Source organism: Camelus dromedarius, chromosome 17 (assembly GCF_036321535.1).
Source record: "Camelus dromedarius isolate mCamDro1 chromosome 17, mCamDro1.pat, whole genome shotgun sequence".
NCBI lineage: Eukaryota > Metazoa > Chordata > Mammalia > Artiodactyla > Camelidae > Camelus > Camelus dromedarius.
In genome coordinates, this window is record NC_087452.1 from 37,529,491 (window position 1) to 37,545,721 (window position 16,231).

Genomic DNA, 16,231 nt, shown 5'->3' on the forward strand with positions numbered 1-16,231 from the left:
CGAAATTATCTATGAACTGATTTAGACTGATTTCCAGGATATACTGCTTGAGTGAAAAAAGCAAAGCTGAAAAGAGTATTTAGTATATGCTACACTTCATGTAGTAAAGAGTTAGATATAAGAAAATACATACATATCTGCTCATTATAAGAAGGATAACCCCAGAAACTGAAAGACTGGTTACCTTCAGTAGGTGGGTAGAAAAGGGATGGAAAGAAGGAAATGGAAATGGCAGAGTAGGAATAAGGGGGAGCAACACTTGTCATTGCACATCTTTTTAGTAGAGCTTTGACTGTTAGAACAATTAGTAATGTTTCACATACTTCCCTAAATAATTCAAACTGACTAGGATGTGGGATAACTCAAAACATAATACAAACAAAAGCAAATAAACCTAGGGGCAGGGTATAGCTCAGTGGTGGAGTGCATGCCTAGCATGCACAAGGTCCTGGGTTCAATCCCCAGTACCTCTGTTAAAATAAATAAGTAAATAAGTAAATAAATAAACTTAGTGACCTCCACCCCCAAACAAACAAGCAAAACCAATAAAAAAAAATTTAAAAAAAGCAAATAAACCTAAATGGTCTACAAATGAATAACCACAGTGAATGGGTGTGGGGAAAAAAGAACTAACCTAAGTAACTTAGGAAACAATATTTTGGCTGAATACTGTAATATCTTTATACTAATAATGTACTCTAGGTAGATTTTTTTCCCCCATACAGGTATGGGTTAGCAGTTCTGAAACTACTTTATATGGATAGCAAAACAATAAGTGAACAAACATATTGCAGGTAATATGAGTCAGGTTCCTCACTGTTAGAGAAAGAATTTATAAATAAGAAAAAGAAAAGGCTAAAATAAACATTAGATTAGATGTCAGATTAGATGTCAGATTAGAATCAAGCTATCAGTATATACTCATGTTTCTTCTAATGTACATAAATATTAGAGAAATAAATACGTATCTTGTGTGTATGTATGTTCTGTATACATACATATATATTTCCTAGCCCTGTCCGCTGAGAAGATCTGGCTGCAAGGACACTGTGACTGCCATGACACTCTAGGAGCAACGAACACATTCAGATCTTGGTTTTTAAATATTGTTCTCTAATAAAAGGAACCAGAGCTCCTTAGAGGAGTGTTTGTTGTTAATGTTGGGGCAGGGAAAAGAGAAGATGAGACTTAACTTTGTGGCTGGAATAACAAGTAGTGGAAAGATAAAGAAAACATGATGAAAGGATGGGACCAACCTGAAGGAATTTCCAAAGGTCAAATTTGGAACAACTTGAGCAACAAAATAAATAATGACAGAATTAGATCATAAATAATGACAGAATTAGATCATAAATAACCTATAGAATAATAAATAGCCGTGAGTTCATACTGATATAAATTACTGAACAATAAATGGAGAAGGAACAGCTGTTCTTTACTGAAAAATTCCAATTAATAAATGTAGAAAAATGTGGAAAATATCATAGTAGAAAGTTGCAGTAAAGAGCCACTGAAGAATAGTAAAATTAATGTATGACGTTTTGAGGAGAAACGGAGTAATACATAATGCTAAAGTCTCTTCCCCGAGATATTTATTAATCACAGTGGGACAAAGAGTAACTTTACAGTGTAGAAACTTGCTTGGCAGATCATCTTCTTAACTTGGTCAAGGTTAACTTAGCCAGTAATACAACACGTTGAACCATGTACACCCTACTATGATACCATGAGAGCTGCAGCGAGTTAGTGGACTCATACCAAAATTAACTTCCTGGTTTTGATAATGGTTCTATTATTATGTAAGATGTTAACATGAACATAACAGATGAAGGGTACATGGGAATTCTCTACACTAATTTTTGTAATATTTCTGTAAATCTAAGATTATTTCAAAATACAATTAAGTCATTAAGTGTATGTTGACAAATTTCCTAGATTATATACACACCTAAATTCTCACTGATTTCTTGAATATAAATGTTAGAATTCTTCGTAGTAGCCTTATCTACTGAAAGTAAAAGCCCTTCAAATGAACTATAAACTAGCTAATTAAAAACTATAATCAAAATCAAACTAAGAATAACCATTAAAATTCATTTTCCTTGTCTAGACAAGGATAATTATTTTAAAGAATATCAGGAAAATTCAAATATAAAATAATAAATACTAATTTTTTTCCCCATCTGCCCCGGGGCTGGGTCCACATTCCCAACCATCAACACCCCTTAACTATCTACAGTTTTTTTTTTATTTTCTCCTTCATTAAATAGGTCACCAATGTTAATACCTCCTAAAAAATACTAGATAATTGCTTTAAAGTAGGCACATAGGAATGGGCAGAGTGTATAAGGATACAATTTTCAAAATCAGGGAATGTCAAATAAATTATCATAATTTTGGACATAATTGTCAAGATATTTAAGCCAAATTAGATAAAACTGTCATAATTAATAGGCAAAATAAAGATTATTAATTATCACTAGTTAAAGGAATCATAGAACTTGAAGAACTCAACTGTGTCTTCAACGCTGGGGCTGGAAGGAAAGCAGCAGCACGCAGAGCTGCAGGTCCCTAGCTGCACATGGCGCCGAGGGCACTAGCGCAAACTCACAGGGGCTCCTCAGGTTATTTCATGTTTTCAAGCGACATCTGACAGACACTGTCAAACTACTATTAACTTGTTTGGATCTAACTATTTAATAAATGATACTGTTAATGGGTTCCTTTTGGCCTCTGGACACTGTGAACCAAGAAAGTTTGGAAACCTCTGTATTAGAAGATAATGAGAAATGAGATAAAAACAACCGTGGGAGCATCTGTGAAGGAGCTTTCGGGGCATTCTCAAGGACTTTGAGAATGTTTGCACTTTATCAAATTTGATTTCATTAAAAAGTTATGGTTCTACTGTATAGCACAGAGAACTATATTCAATTTCCCGTAATAAGAAAATTCATTGAGCTGTACATGTTAGGTTTGTAGGCTTTTCAAGTCTGTGTTATGCTTCAATAAAAAGATTTTAAAAATGGGAAAAAAAGTCATGGTTCATCTAAATATTTAAAATTAGTATACTTTTCTCTATGTATGTGACAATTTAATAAAATTTTTTATAAAATTCATTTCATGGCTTTTCTTTTTCTCAATGCAGGTATATTATGATACTACTCTTATAACTATCTATATTTTTTTAAAAGTGAACAAGTGAGAGAAAGAATGAAGGAGGGGCATTAAAATAGTGTATTCAGCTAACATGACAAGACGTAAATGAAACAGAAAGAAGGATTAAGGTAATCTGTATACATACAAGAGAGTGCATTAAGTAGAATTACGTAAGCTGTGAAACAGAGCAAGAGAAACTTCTTTTATGTTTGATCTGCCAGGCACTGAGACGAAATCAGGCACTGAAAAAAGATTTGGTGAGGCAGGCCAGGAGGGTTGGCTAGAGTCAGCTGATGACAGTGCGGCCAGGCCACAGCCAAGGGACGGAGAAGGGCTAGGGTGGGCAAATATCTAGATGTTTGGGCATATGAACATAAGTGCTTTGCCTTCATCCTTTTTAAGTCCTCACCAAAACACATATATTTTAGCCTTAATTATAATGATATTTCTTACCTGGATTTCATTTCCAGAACTATAGTTATTTCTTGCTTGGAAGCCTGTACTTGGTATAAACACTTAACGATACAGTTAAAGTCTTCTGGGTCAAGTACCATCCCAGCTTCAACAAGCTGTAGAACAGAGAAAAAAGTACTCATTCTTAGAAAAGTATGAAGGCGTTGAAACCAGTATGTGTGAAAAAACTAACACTGATGGAAGAAGTGAAATATGAAGACAAATAGAATTAAAATTCATTTCAAAAAATCTGAAGTGTATTTTTCTTCAAATATTTGAGAACCACAATAAGATACCTTATTTCAAGAATTTAAAGCAAAAATGAAACTAATACTTTTGAATTCAAACTTGAATATTCTTCCTTTCTCCAAGGTATCTCAACCACCTTATCAGTAGTACTTCCTTTTGTTGGGTACTCATTCTGTCTTTTAGTAAGTTTAGCACTGGTGGTTACACCATATTCCTGATGGTAAAATTCCTGAGAAGTATCAAATTGAGGTTTTACAACTACTATAGGTGATTAGTAGCAACTTAAAAAAAATTTTAATTTATCTATCTACCAGTTTTATTGAGATGTAACTGACATACAGCACTGTATAAGTTTAAGGTGCATAGCATAATGATTTGACTTACACACATCACGAAAAGATTATAATAACTTTAGTGAAAAGCCATCATCTCATATAGACACAAAATAAAAGTAAAAGAATATTTTCCCTTGTGATGAAAACTCTTAGGATTTACTCTTTTAACACCTTTCACATATGACATACAGCAGTGTTAATTACATTTATCGTGTTGTACATTACATCCCTAGCACTTACTTATCTTATAACTGGAAGTTTGTACCTTTTGACCACCTTCATCCAATTCCCTCTCCCCACCCTCCTGCCTCTGGTAACCACAAACAAGATCTCTTTTTATGGGTTTGTTTTCTGAAGTATAATTGACCTACAACACTATGCTGGTTCCTGGTGCATGACATTTGGTATTTCCATACATTACAAAACGATCACCATGATGAGTCCAGTTATCGTCTGGCACCATACAAAGATACCACATTATTCTTCACTGAATTCCCATGCTGTACATTTCATCCCTGTGTCTCATTTATTATGTTAACTGGGAAGTTTGAGTAATTTCTGATTTGAAACACTTTCAGGCAAGTAATTTTGTCAAGTTTTGTAATGTGGAACTAAAGGTATTCACTGAAATATTTGTTCAACTGCTAGAATGGTTCCATTGTTGCTTCCTAAGGAAAACGGGCAGGAAGTGGGATGTTTTCTCACTATTAGGTTATTCTGAAATGAATGGCTGGGTAGTACCAAATACTAGAAAATATTCAATAGAAGTAAAAATTTTAATATACTTTTAAAATGCCAGAAAAGTCCTTGTTTTTCTTTTTGTTTAATGCCAAATATAAAGTTAACTCCTTGCCACCATATTTTTATCAATCCACTTTGGTAACGATTTCCTTTTTATATAGTGATTTGTGTATTTATTTTTGTTATAAATGACTTCAAATCTTTTTGAAAAGGAAAATTTTAATTATCCTGAAGGAGTAGAGATGAGGATAGTTCATGAATCTGAAAGAAGTCACCTGGCATGCTTAGAACTATTTAATTAAGGTGAAGACCTGTAAGTCACTGGAGTCTTTATAAACTCTATTTCAGGGGAAAAAGAACATTTCTGAAAACAGAATTATTTGGCATAAAGAATGTGAATAAATGGCAACTTAAGACTATGAGCAGAAATAATTATTTTCTTGGTTATTCACTATCAGAGAATAAAAGGGATAAAATAAAATCATACCTTGTAAAACATATCAATTAAAGCAGGTACAGCATTCCTTAATTTCATAGTTGCCACATGCTCAAATATTTTTAGTAATATTTTCAGAGCAGGCTGGATAAAACAAAAAAATTACACTCATTTTCATGTCTTCTTTCAGTACACTTAAGTTTTTCAAATTCGTTTATGCTGAAAAACACAAGTGTTCTCTAGGAAATATTCAACAAACAAATTTAACTGCTGAATTATAGAAACAAATACAACAGGGAAATTAACTTAAAATATTAAAAAAAAAAACATTTTCAGGTTACTTACCAGCATTTTAACCATTATGCTGAGGTTCACTACCTGAAATATTTCTTTCAATAAACAATGTTTGAGTAAAGAATTTAGAAGATCATTTAGCACTTGTAAGTCAAAGTGTATGCCCGGAGGAAACTTTCTGTAGTACTCCATAAACATGTTTACTGAAAATGAAGAAATATATATTAAGATCATTTGCTGCTTTTAAGATATTCATCTTTCCTAAATTAGACAATTTTTCTACATTTAAAGATTGAATACTATAAATTCAATTTCTTAAAAGGTATACTTCCAGTATCCGAAATATTTGACAGAAATAAATTAAAGCCAAAGTTAGTGACAGTAATATATCAACCAGGCTTGTTAGGCACTCGACTGGGAGCTAACTCATGTGCTATCCACAAAAATTGGGACCAAATTGCCTCATACATCATGGTCTCAATACAAACTCCTGGGGAGCCACACTCCCAGGGACTTCAGGCAATGGCCTGTTTGGGGATGGCTGTAGACTATTTTGACACATATCCCTTCTTGGTGTTTTAACTCCACCAACAAATTGACCTGGGGATATTTTTTATTCTAGTTTATGATTATGAACACTCTACTACAAATTATAACACTGATTAATTTCCTTTGCAAAAGCAGTTTCTCAATAGACACTTGGATTGCTTCATATTTTAGCTACCATGACTAATGTTGCTATAAATATCAGCACAAGGCTGCACAAGTATCTTCTGAGATCCTGCTGCCAATTCTTTTAACTATATACCCAGGAGAACTGCTGGATTAAACAGTAGTTCTATTTTTAATTTTTTGAGGAACTGCCGTACTGTTTTCCCACAGTGTCTGTACTATTTACCATTCCTGTCCACAGTGCACAAAGGTTTCAATTTCTCCACATCCTCACTAACACTTGCTGTTTCCTGTTTTTTTGATAGTAGTCATCCTAACGGATTGAGTGGTATCTCAGTGTAGTTTTGATCTGCATTTCTATAATGATTGGTGATGTTGAGTGTCTTTTTATATGTTTATCAGGCAACTGTATATTTTTGGAGAAATGTCTATTCAAGTAATTTGCCTATTTTTGAATCTGGTGGGGTTTTTTATTGTTGAGCTTTAGGGGTTCTCTATATATTCTGGATATTAATTGCTTACCAGATAAAGGATTTATAAATATTTTCTCCCATACTATGGGTTGCTGTTTTACCCTGCTGATTTTGCCTCTTAATGCACAAAATTTTTAAATTTCCATGAAGTTCAATTTGTCTACTTTTTTCTTTTGTTGCCCCTGTCATTGGTGTCATATCCCAAGAAATCACTGCCAAATCCAATGTTGTGATTTTTGTCCTTATGTTTTCTTCTCAGACTTTTATTGTTGTAGGTCTTACATTAAGGTCTTCAATTCATCTTGAATTAATTTTTGTAAGTAGTGTTAGATAAGGGTCCAAATTTTATTCTTTTGCATGTGGATATCCACTTTTTTCAGTACCGTTTGTTGAAAAAGAACTATTCTTTCCCCATTGAATGGTCTTGGCATCCTTGTCAAAAATCATCTGACCATATATGTGAGGGTTTATATCTAGGCTCTCTATTCTATTCCATTGGTTTATATGCCTGTCTTTATACCAGTGCCACACTGTTTTGATTCCTGTAACTTTGTAATAAGTCTCCATGTCAGGAAGTATGAGTTCTCCAGTTTTGTTCTTTTTCAAGATTTTTTCAGGATTCCTTGAGATACCACATGAGTTTTAGGATGGGTTTTTCACTTCTACTGGGTTACTAGGCTTTTAATAGGGATTGCATTGAATCTGCAGATCACTTTGGGAAATAATGACATTTTAACAATATTAAGTCTTCCAACCTGTGAAAATGGGATGTGTTTCCATTAATTTATGTCTTCTTTCTTTCAGCAATGTTTTGTAGGTTTCATTGTACAAGTTTTTCATCTCCTTGGTTAAGTTAATTCCTAAGTATTTCATTCTTTCTGATGCTAATATAAGTGGAATTATTTTTGTAATTTCCCTTTCAGATTGTTCATTTTCAGTGTATAGAAATGCAATTGATTTTCACGTGCTGACTTTGTATCCTGTTATTTTGCTTAATTCATTTACTAACTCCAACAGGTTTTTTTTTTTTTCAGAATCTTTAGGATTTTCTACATACAAGGTCATATATCATCTGCAAACAGATAATGTATTCTTCCTTTCCAAAATGGATGTGTTTTATTTCTTTGCCTTTTTTAATTGCTCACACTAGAACTTCCATTTCTATGTTGAACAGAAGTGGTGAAAACAGGCATCCTTGCCTTGTTCCTGATCTTAAAGGAAAAGCTTCTATCTAGTCTTTTGCCATTAACTATGGTGTTTGTGTGGGCTCTTCACATATGGCTTTTTAAATGTTGAGGTAGTTTCTTTTCTTCCTAGTTATTTTTGTGTGTGTGTGTCTGTTTATCATGAAAGGGTGTTGAATTTTCTCAAATGCTTTTTGAATATCAATTGAGGTGAGGCATAACTGCCTGTCACATGGCTGGGGCTAAGGGATGGGTAGCTGCTACCATGCTAAGAGTAGAAATTGACTGAAATTAACAACCTACTGTTCAAGTTTTCCCCCGGAAGTTGTAAGCCTTCAACAGACTCCAGAGTTCCAAAGTAATTATATTAGACAGATTTTGCCAGTGCAACTGTTGTCTAGATGGGGAGACAGATTCTTGGTGCTACCTACTCTGCCGTCTTCCTACAGTGCTTTTTTAAAAAGCTTTGTCAATTCATAAAGCCACTTTGATTAACTTATAAGAACGACTCTCTCATTTGATTAGCAGTACACAATTCTGGTGAACCAGTAACACTGGATTTTCCTCTCCAGATCCCTTTCTAATTCTCGTAAGAGGAAATAATGTTCATGCCTCTGTAAAGAGCTGACTGGACTCTTGTTATTAAAAATTAGAATATGTTGTGTATATCACCAATGGTAAATTTAAAATATTTGAAGCTAATAGCTTTCTTAAATTTAAATTTATATGATCAAAGCTGTATCTTTTGTGCTTCCCTTGGTTACTTTCAACTACAGAAATGATCAACTTTCAAAAAAATCTGAGAAAATCTTAATTCTTTCTACTGAATTACCAATATATTATACTGATTCATTTTGAAGTATGCTAAGCAGTAGTAGTTTTTCAAATGTTTTTAGTCATAAAACTTCTGGAAAAAATTTTATGTGGAAATTCAAATATAAACAGACAGAAATGACCCCACAGATACAGAGGGGAATGGGGAGTCCTACCCACTCAGTACCCCCTCTTGTGAACTAGGTGGTTCCTGAGGGCTCTCTGTAACTACACCTTATACCAGTGGTATTTAGAGTCTCTTTCTAAGCTGCTATCCAGTTAACCTAACATCATTCATAAAATGAGTCTTCCTTCCCAAACTCTATGGTCCTTCTAAACACTAAACATCTTTTTATATAATGTCGAGTTTATTCTGAGCTATCTGTTCCACTAATCTAAGTTTCTATTTTCACATCAAACATAATTTACACAGATTCTTGTTAACTTCCTGCATTTATTTTTTCATTATGGGTTTTTGTTTTCTGTATTTGCTGTTCTAAAACTAAATTCACATGTATTTTTCCTATTCTTGTATTGGATATTTATATAATCAGAATTATATTTTTGGGAGTTTTGCATTTTTTTCCATGTCACCCTCTTCTTCCACATCCCATGTTATGGAATTACTACTGGAATATAAACGTTCATCCACATCTAATCATGTGTAGCTTCTTCTGCTTGACTATCACAACCCCTTAGGTGACAGATATATTCCCTATACAGGCTCCTATTACTTACACCTCAACTACTTCCTCCTTGTTACAGCTGGATTAGGTCCATATCACCAGCTTCCTCAGACGCTTCCTCTAATCCTTGGGGAGATAGTATCACCAGCAAAACAAACTTGTCAGAGATTTTGTTTTCAGCCAAATGAGATTTTAAGCAGATGAATATAAAGCTAAAGTGTTCTATTACCATTTATGTGGCTTTGGTGGCTGTGTCAGGGTGACAAATATAAAGCTTGGTCCCTTCCTCTTGGGACTCATCATGCAGTAGGGGAGATGGGAGCAGAGAATGGGATGAGGCTATGGAGTCAGATAAGGGCCTAACAGAGGAGGTAATCCTATTTCTTATGACTAAGCTTTGAAAGATGAATAGGTCTTTGCTATGGGCAAAGCGGATGAAAGAAAGGCATCTTGGGTAGAGAGAGGCAGCCTGGCCTGTTTGGGAACTGTACAGAATGATGGATGGTGCATCGGCTATAAGGGGTAAGTGCAAAAAGAGAAGGATGGAGAAAAGAAGCAGGGAAGATCCAGTTTCTGAAAGATCCCTTCAGAAAGATTTTAAGCCAATTAACAATATCCTCTTTTCTGTAAATAAAATTTCTATATCATGAAAATATTAGTATATAAGGGAATTATAGTGCTACGTGGATTATAATTTTTTATTAACCAAAATGCCACACTTACTATTAATCTGAAGACCATGAGAGTCACTCTAAGGCATTCAGTTTTCATACTTAAAAGTACTGAATTTACTTCCAAACTGTAAGACAATATAGCGCATTATGTGAAACACTCACATCAATGAATTTATAGTAATCATTCCAGTGTCTCATACCTGCACGTTGTAGCAAACACAGCTCGTCGATACTTATATATTTCTTAAACACATCCATGCAAACCTGTAAAAGTCATGGAAAATATGAAATTACCTTTTTATACTTCACAGAAACTACACAAATTTCAGTCCTATATTTATGCTTATTCCAATTTTTTAAAGTGAATTTAAAACAATGGAAAATGATGTTAGGTTACCTAAGATTTGAAATACATACTGAATTCATTACAAAAACCTTATTTAGAGAAGCTCTGTCAAAGAAATAGTCAAGGAAACAGTCAAGATTAGCAAGCAATTGAGGAAGGGAGGTGCAAAATACATATATATATCTCCAACAAGAAGTCTGTATCCAGAATATATAAAGAACTATTAAGATGGGTAAGAAAAACACAATCCTACAGAATTTAGGCAAAATATTTGGATATTTACAGAAAGGGGATATTCAAACATCCAATAAACATTTTGAAAGATGCTCAGCTTCATCAATCAGGGAAGGATCACTCCCCACCCACCAGAATGACTTAAATTAAAAGGCTGATAATATCAAGAGCTGGTGAGGATGCAAAGCAACCAGAACTCTCAGACATTGCTGGAGAGTGTAATTTGGTAAACCACTTTGGAAATCTGTCTGTCAGTATGTACTAAAGTTGAACATATGCAGACTCTTTGATCAAGTAATTGTAGTTTTAAGTATAACCCATCAGAATGCGTACATATGCTCACCAAAAGACATGCAAAGCACCAATGGCACCACTACTGAATTTACCAAATTTAGAAACCACCCATCAAAAGTAGTATTTATCAACAAAATAAATTTTGATATACTCACAAAAGAACATTCAATATTATACAGCAATGAGAAAGAAATGTCTACAATTAGGTAAAAAATACAGATGAATTTCAAAAATACTGAGCAAAAGAAGCCAGAAACAAAAGAATACAGATTGTAAAATTTCATTTATATAAAACACAAAACCAGGCAAAGCTCATCGATTAGGAGCTGATGAAAATCTAAATTAAAATGTATGACTGAGATGGTTATTAAGACAATCTCTACTTCAATGACTTAACATACTTTACCTTTTCATCCCCTTGCTCAGGCACGTGAGCAAACTTGCATTGTAATCGCTCACAGCCACGTAATGTATTAAAATGAAACTTGCAGTATCTCTGGGGTATCATCAACCCTAGGGGCTTCTGGAACATCTAGAAATTAGACAAATTTTCCTTCTGTGTTAATTGTAAAACACTTACTACGATCAAGTGAGAAAGTATTTGAAGCAACCAGAAGTATTATATACCTAAAACAGTATCATGATAAATTGCTTGCCAACTTGATAAAACAAAAACTCCAATCAAGTTGTATTTTTAAAAATAATGAAAAGAACACACTTTAAAGCTATCTGTCTGAATTTCTGCAATTTTCTTTAGTGTAAAACTTGTATTTCACCAAAGTTACTAGCTTTACTTTACATGTTTTGAAGTTTATACATTCCCTCCTCCTTCTCATGTACCTGCCCTTTACTTTTATAAAAACTTAATTCTATTATCATATGCATATTTCAGATGCATTTATTAGAACCAAAATTTCCTTAGCTTTTCTGATTAACAGAAAAAGGCAAGACAAACAAGTTCCTACAGTATAGCACAGGGAACTATATTCAATATCTTCCAATAACCTATAATGAAAAAGAATATGTACATATATTTATGACTGAACCACTATACTGTGCACCAGAAACTAACACAACACTGTAAATCAACCAAACTTAAAAAAAAAAAATGGCAAATGAGTGAAAGCTTTTTACGGCAAGTTATTCCCATCGACTGCTTTATATTGCTAGCTTTCCTCCTTCATTACAGGGAACTATTCATCTTGTATTTTGTTTTGAATATCCCAACCTCTACCCTTCTGCCTTAAACCTCTTATATTGTTTGTGAATATCCTCTGAAATGCTACTCATTTTCTTCCTCTTACCACCAACCCCAATTTAAAAATCCGTAAAATGTCCAGAACTGCTTAAAAATGATAGGGAAATACAACCAGAAAGCCCCAAAATATCTGCTTTATAAGGTTTTTTTTGTTAATGGGGCACTTACCCCTATATTTTTTTCCCTGTTAAATATTTCACAAATTTCAGGGTTCTGCAGCTTTAGGAGAGAATGTTTTCCTGGAAATCTGAAATCTAGAAATCATTAAGAATGTCATTACACTCCAATATGTCACAACTTACTCCTTTCATAACTATGAAACAGATGACCACTACTATCTGCTTTAAAGTTTCACTTTGGACTACTCATGCTCAATTCACAGACTGCTACCTCGGTGTGTTCCTGTGAAACACAGGATAACTTACATCTCAGGTGTTCTTTAAAGTATCTAGATCTGAATTTAACATTTTAAATTCATTATAAGCTGAAGATACTTTCGTTTTTTTTTTTTTTTGATCAGACTTGAGAGTCTGTGGTTTATTTTTAATTTTTAGTGGAGGAGGTAGGAAGGTTTATTTATTTAGCTAGTTTTTAATGGAGATACTGGGGATTGAACCCAGGACCCCATGCATGCTAAGCATGTGCTCTACCACTTGAGCTATACCCTACCCCTGAAGATACTTTCTCAAAAGCCTTACATGGCAGCAGTGAGGACTGTATTCAAATGATTGTCTCTAAGTTAAACAGACAAATATTGCACACAATAAACCTTCCTTAGGAAAAAAGAACTACTGACAAACCCAGGTGCTATGGACTAAACTGTGTCCCCCCAGAATTCAGATGTTGAAGCCTTAACCCCCAATGTGACTGTATTTGGAGTTAGGGCCTTTTATGGAAGTGAAAAAATGGAGTTATAAAAATGAGGCATTGATCTGATAGGATCAGTGTCCTTATAAGTGACACCGGAGAGCTTTCTTTCTCTCCACGCATGGGCACCAAGGGAAGGCCATGTGAAGACTTAGTGAAAAGGCTGTCGTCTGAAAGCCAGGACTGAGCCAGAAACTGAACCTAACAGAACCTTGATCTTGGAATTCTAACCTTCAGAACTGTATGAAATGACTATCTGTTGTTTAAACTACCCAGTCTGTGGTGTTTTGTTACAGCAGCCCAGGGAGACTGCTGCACCAGGCATCATTATCCTTCAATGTTGGTCTTTTAAAATGAGAGTTAGGATATTTAAAATCTATTTTTCCTAAAGATAAGACAAATAAAAATGCTTTTTTATCTTAAATGATTTCATTTTTCACTTTGGCAGCATCAGATATAATTTGGGACAAACTGAAGTTTCTGCTGCATAGCTGCGTGGTACTTTTCATTATGAAAGCTGTAAAGCTTTTTAAGACAAAACAGGTGATCCTCATGGGCTGGGTGCTACAGGACACAACACAAGGCGGCATGAGGTCAGTAATGTGAGGCACAGAAGAGCTAGGTGTGAGCCACACAAGCGAACTTTATTGTTTTTAAACTTATTCTTCAATCTAGCTTATTTTGTTCATAGCATTATGAATTATCAAAAAAAAACCCCTCAAAGAAATTCTAAAGTACATTCTAAATTTCTAAAACACTCAAATAAATATGAATATTTTAGGTATAAACTTACCTGTACTACCACTATCACATAAATATAGGTATCTCAGAAGTTGTTCCATCAAAAGTACTAAACAAAGGTACACAAATCTTCTAATCTTAACATATCCTACATTTGTTTCAACTTTTTTCTTAACTTTCTGTTTTTGGTGGAAAAATCTCCTGTATCATTTCTTTATTTTCAAAAGCCAATAGCATTGTATTAAGAAAACTGTACCATTCATCCAGGGCTTCAGCAGTGTGTCTTCTTGATGAGCACTTACAGTCAAAGGCGGCACTGGCACTGGAAAGTACAGAGGTTTGGGGCCCAGTGCTGCTAAATGACATTCACCAACCATAATCTCAGTATTTTTAGAATCACCACTGTGTGAGCAGAAAAAAACAAAATCAGAATTTAAATTTATTCTAAAAATGTTAAAGTAATGAGAATCAAATAAGTAGAAATGCAACCTAATGACATGTATGTTCCACACACTGTGCTGCATACTACAGCCATATACTGTGATTCTTTAATGTTTTCAATAGGTTGTTCCTGCCTTCTTAACTACAAAACCAGTACTTATTAAATGGCTGGGGTAGGGGTAAGAGTGGGGTGGTGGGGTTAAAATTATAGCAAAGTGTTTTTGATCATGCCAAAGAGTCTGAGAAGGAACTGGACTAGTGTCTGAATCCAGAAAAGATCATCCAACAATTCTATTAACAGTGCAACAAGATAAATAAGTGACAAGTATATATATTAAATGTATACATGTACTTGAGATCTTCCTTTGGGAACAAGGTATAAGAAATGTATTGTTCTAGAATGTTCATTTAAACAGCTTTGACTATATTCTAATATGTGAGATCCTACATAACCAATTAATCTGGATGTCACTTACCTAGAAAATAAATAACTTAAGCAAGAGGGAAGGTGAAAAGTACTTCGAAGCTAATAGATATAAATGAATTTACTTTGTTGGAGAAGGACTTGTACCCTCATTCAGATACTAAAATATTTTATCTTAAAAACAATTCTAATAAGATTTTTCAGCTGGGGTTCCTTGGGCCAGGGGAGAGTAAAAATAGTAAGAAGAGGAGCCAGCGCTCTTAACAGTTGAAACTTAGCATTGATGGAATTTAAAATTTTTGACTGGAAGACGAAACCGGAGGTGATGGAGTGACTTGCCCCATGTCATACTTCAATGTCATTATGGCAGAGCCAAGGTGATGACAAAACTCTGCAGGCTGCAACTATTTTGTCTGTAAGCAAAATATTTTTGATAGGAAAAGAAAAAGTTAACCTTACTACCTTTGCTTTTTCTTTAAGATCTCCAATGGTCATGAATCATACTGAGCTTCTATGCCAATCTAATTCTTATCTAGGCGTCTCCTTAACATAATGTTATGTAACATAATGAGCATGTAGCAGGATTAGCTAGTGACTTAGGTGAAACACAGACTGATGGACCCCATTTGCAGAGTTTCTGATTCAGTAGGTCAGGGGTGGGACCAAATAATTTCTGACAAGTTCCCACATGATGCTGGTACTCCAAGGATCACACTTTGAAAAACACCGTCTTAGCATAAAGGGACTTACATGTATTTGTCACCTGACTTGACTGTACCTTGTCTCAACAGCAAAACGGGGGTACAGAACGGATCAAATGATCTCCAAATTATCCTCTGAATCTAAGTTTTGTATCCATATATGTTCTAGTGAGTGCACTGTAACTGTCAGTACTAATCACTGCAGACATGGAAGATACCTGCAAACTGCACTGTTCATCTAATTTCAGCTATTCTTACCTTCATAAAAGTCACATACACATCTCTCTTCTTTTATCACTATTCCTTTCTCAAAAATATTTTAATGGCTCAAAATACCTATTCAGTGACAACTTTAAGGTAACTTACAATATACCTGACATCTGGATACACCTGACATATTAGTTAAATAATATCCATGTACTGTTTATGGCATAGTAGCCCAAGCATATACAGCAGAGAACGAAAAATATGCCTCAAGATATAAATTACATGAATGACTCTTTTAACATCATATAATTAAAAATTACATTACAGACCTTTTGCAAATTTCATAAGTATTTTCTTTTTCGTCTTGAATGGTCACCTTGTCTGAAAATCTACACTGTGAAGAGATTACAGTTAAAAAGTATAAGTGAGTATCTTTGCATTCATTATTAGGCTATGAGGCTTATCAGATCAGAATGTATTAGATGTTAATTCAACAATTAGCTTATGGCCAACCCAGAAAACAGTTCAACTCTACATCATTTAAAATAGTCA

At 34.2% G+C, this 16,231-nt stretch overlaps 1 protein-coding gene across 1 annotated transcript in view; it reads right to left on the minus strand.

Moving 5' to 3' along the window:
• TOPAZ1 (testis and ovary specific TOPAZ 1) overlaps positions 1 to 16,231 on the minus strand; it is a 53,513-nt gene that overhangs the window by 20,313 nt on the left and 16,969 nt on the right. The window contains exons 5-12 of the mRNA XM_064496652.1: positions 16,009 to 16,073; positions 14,163 to 14,308; positions 12,467 to 12,552; positions 11,447 to 11,572; positions 10,367 to 10,430; positions 5,716 to 5,867; positions 5,422 to 5,514; positions 3,610 to 3,725 (exon numbers count right to left, since the gene is read on the minus strand). Coding sequence (XP_064352722.1) covers positions 3,610 to 3,725; positions 5,422 to 5,514; positions 5,716 to 5,867; positions 10,367 to 10,430; positions 11,447 to 11,572; positions 12,467 to 12,552; positions 14,163 to 14,308; positions 16,009 to 16,073 — 848 coding nt within the window. The remainder of the gene's footprint in view (positions 1 to 3,609; positions 3,726 to 5,421; positions 5,515 to 5,715; positions 5,868 to 10,366; positions 10,431 to 11,446; positions 11,573 to 12,466; positions 12,553 to 14,162; positions 14,309 to 16,008; positions 16,074 to 16,231) is intronic.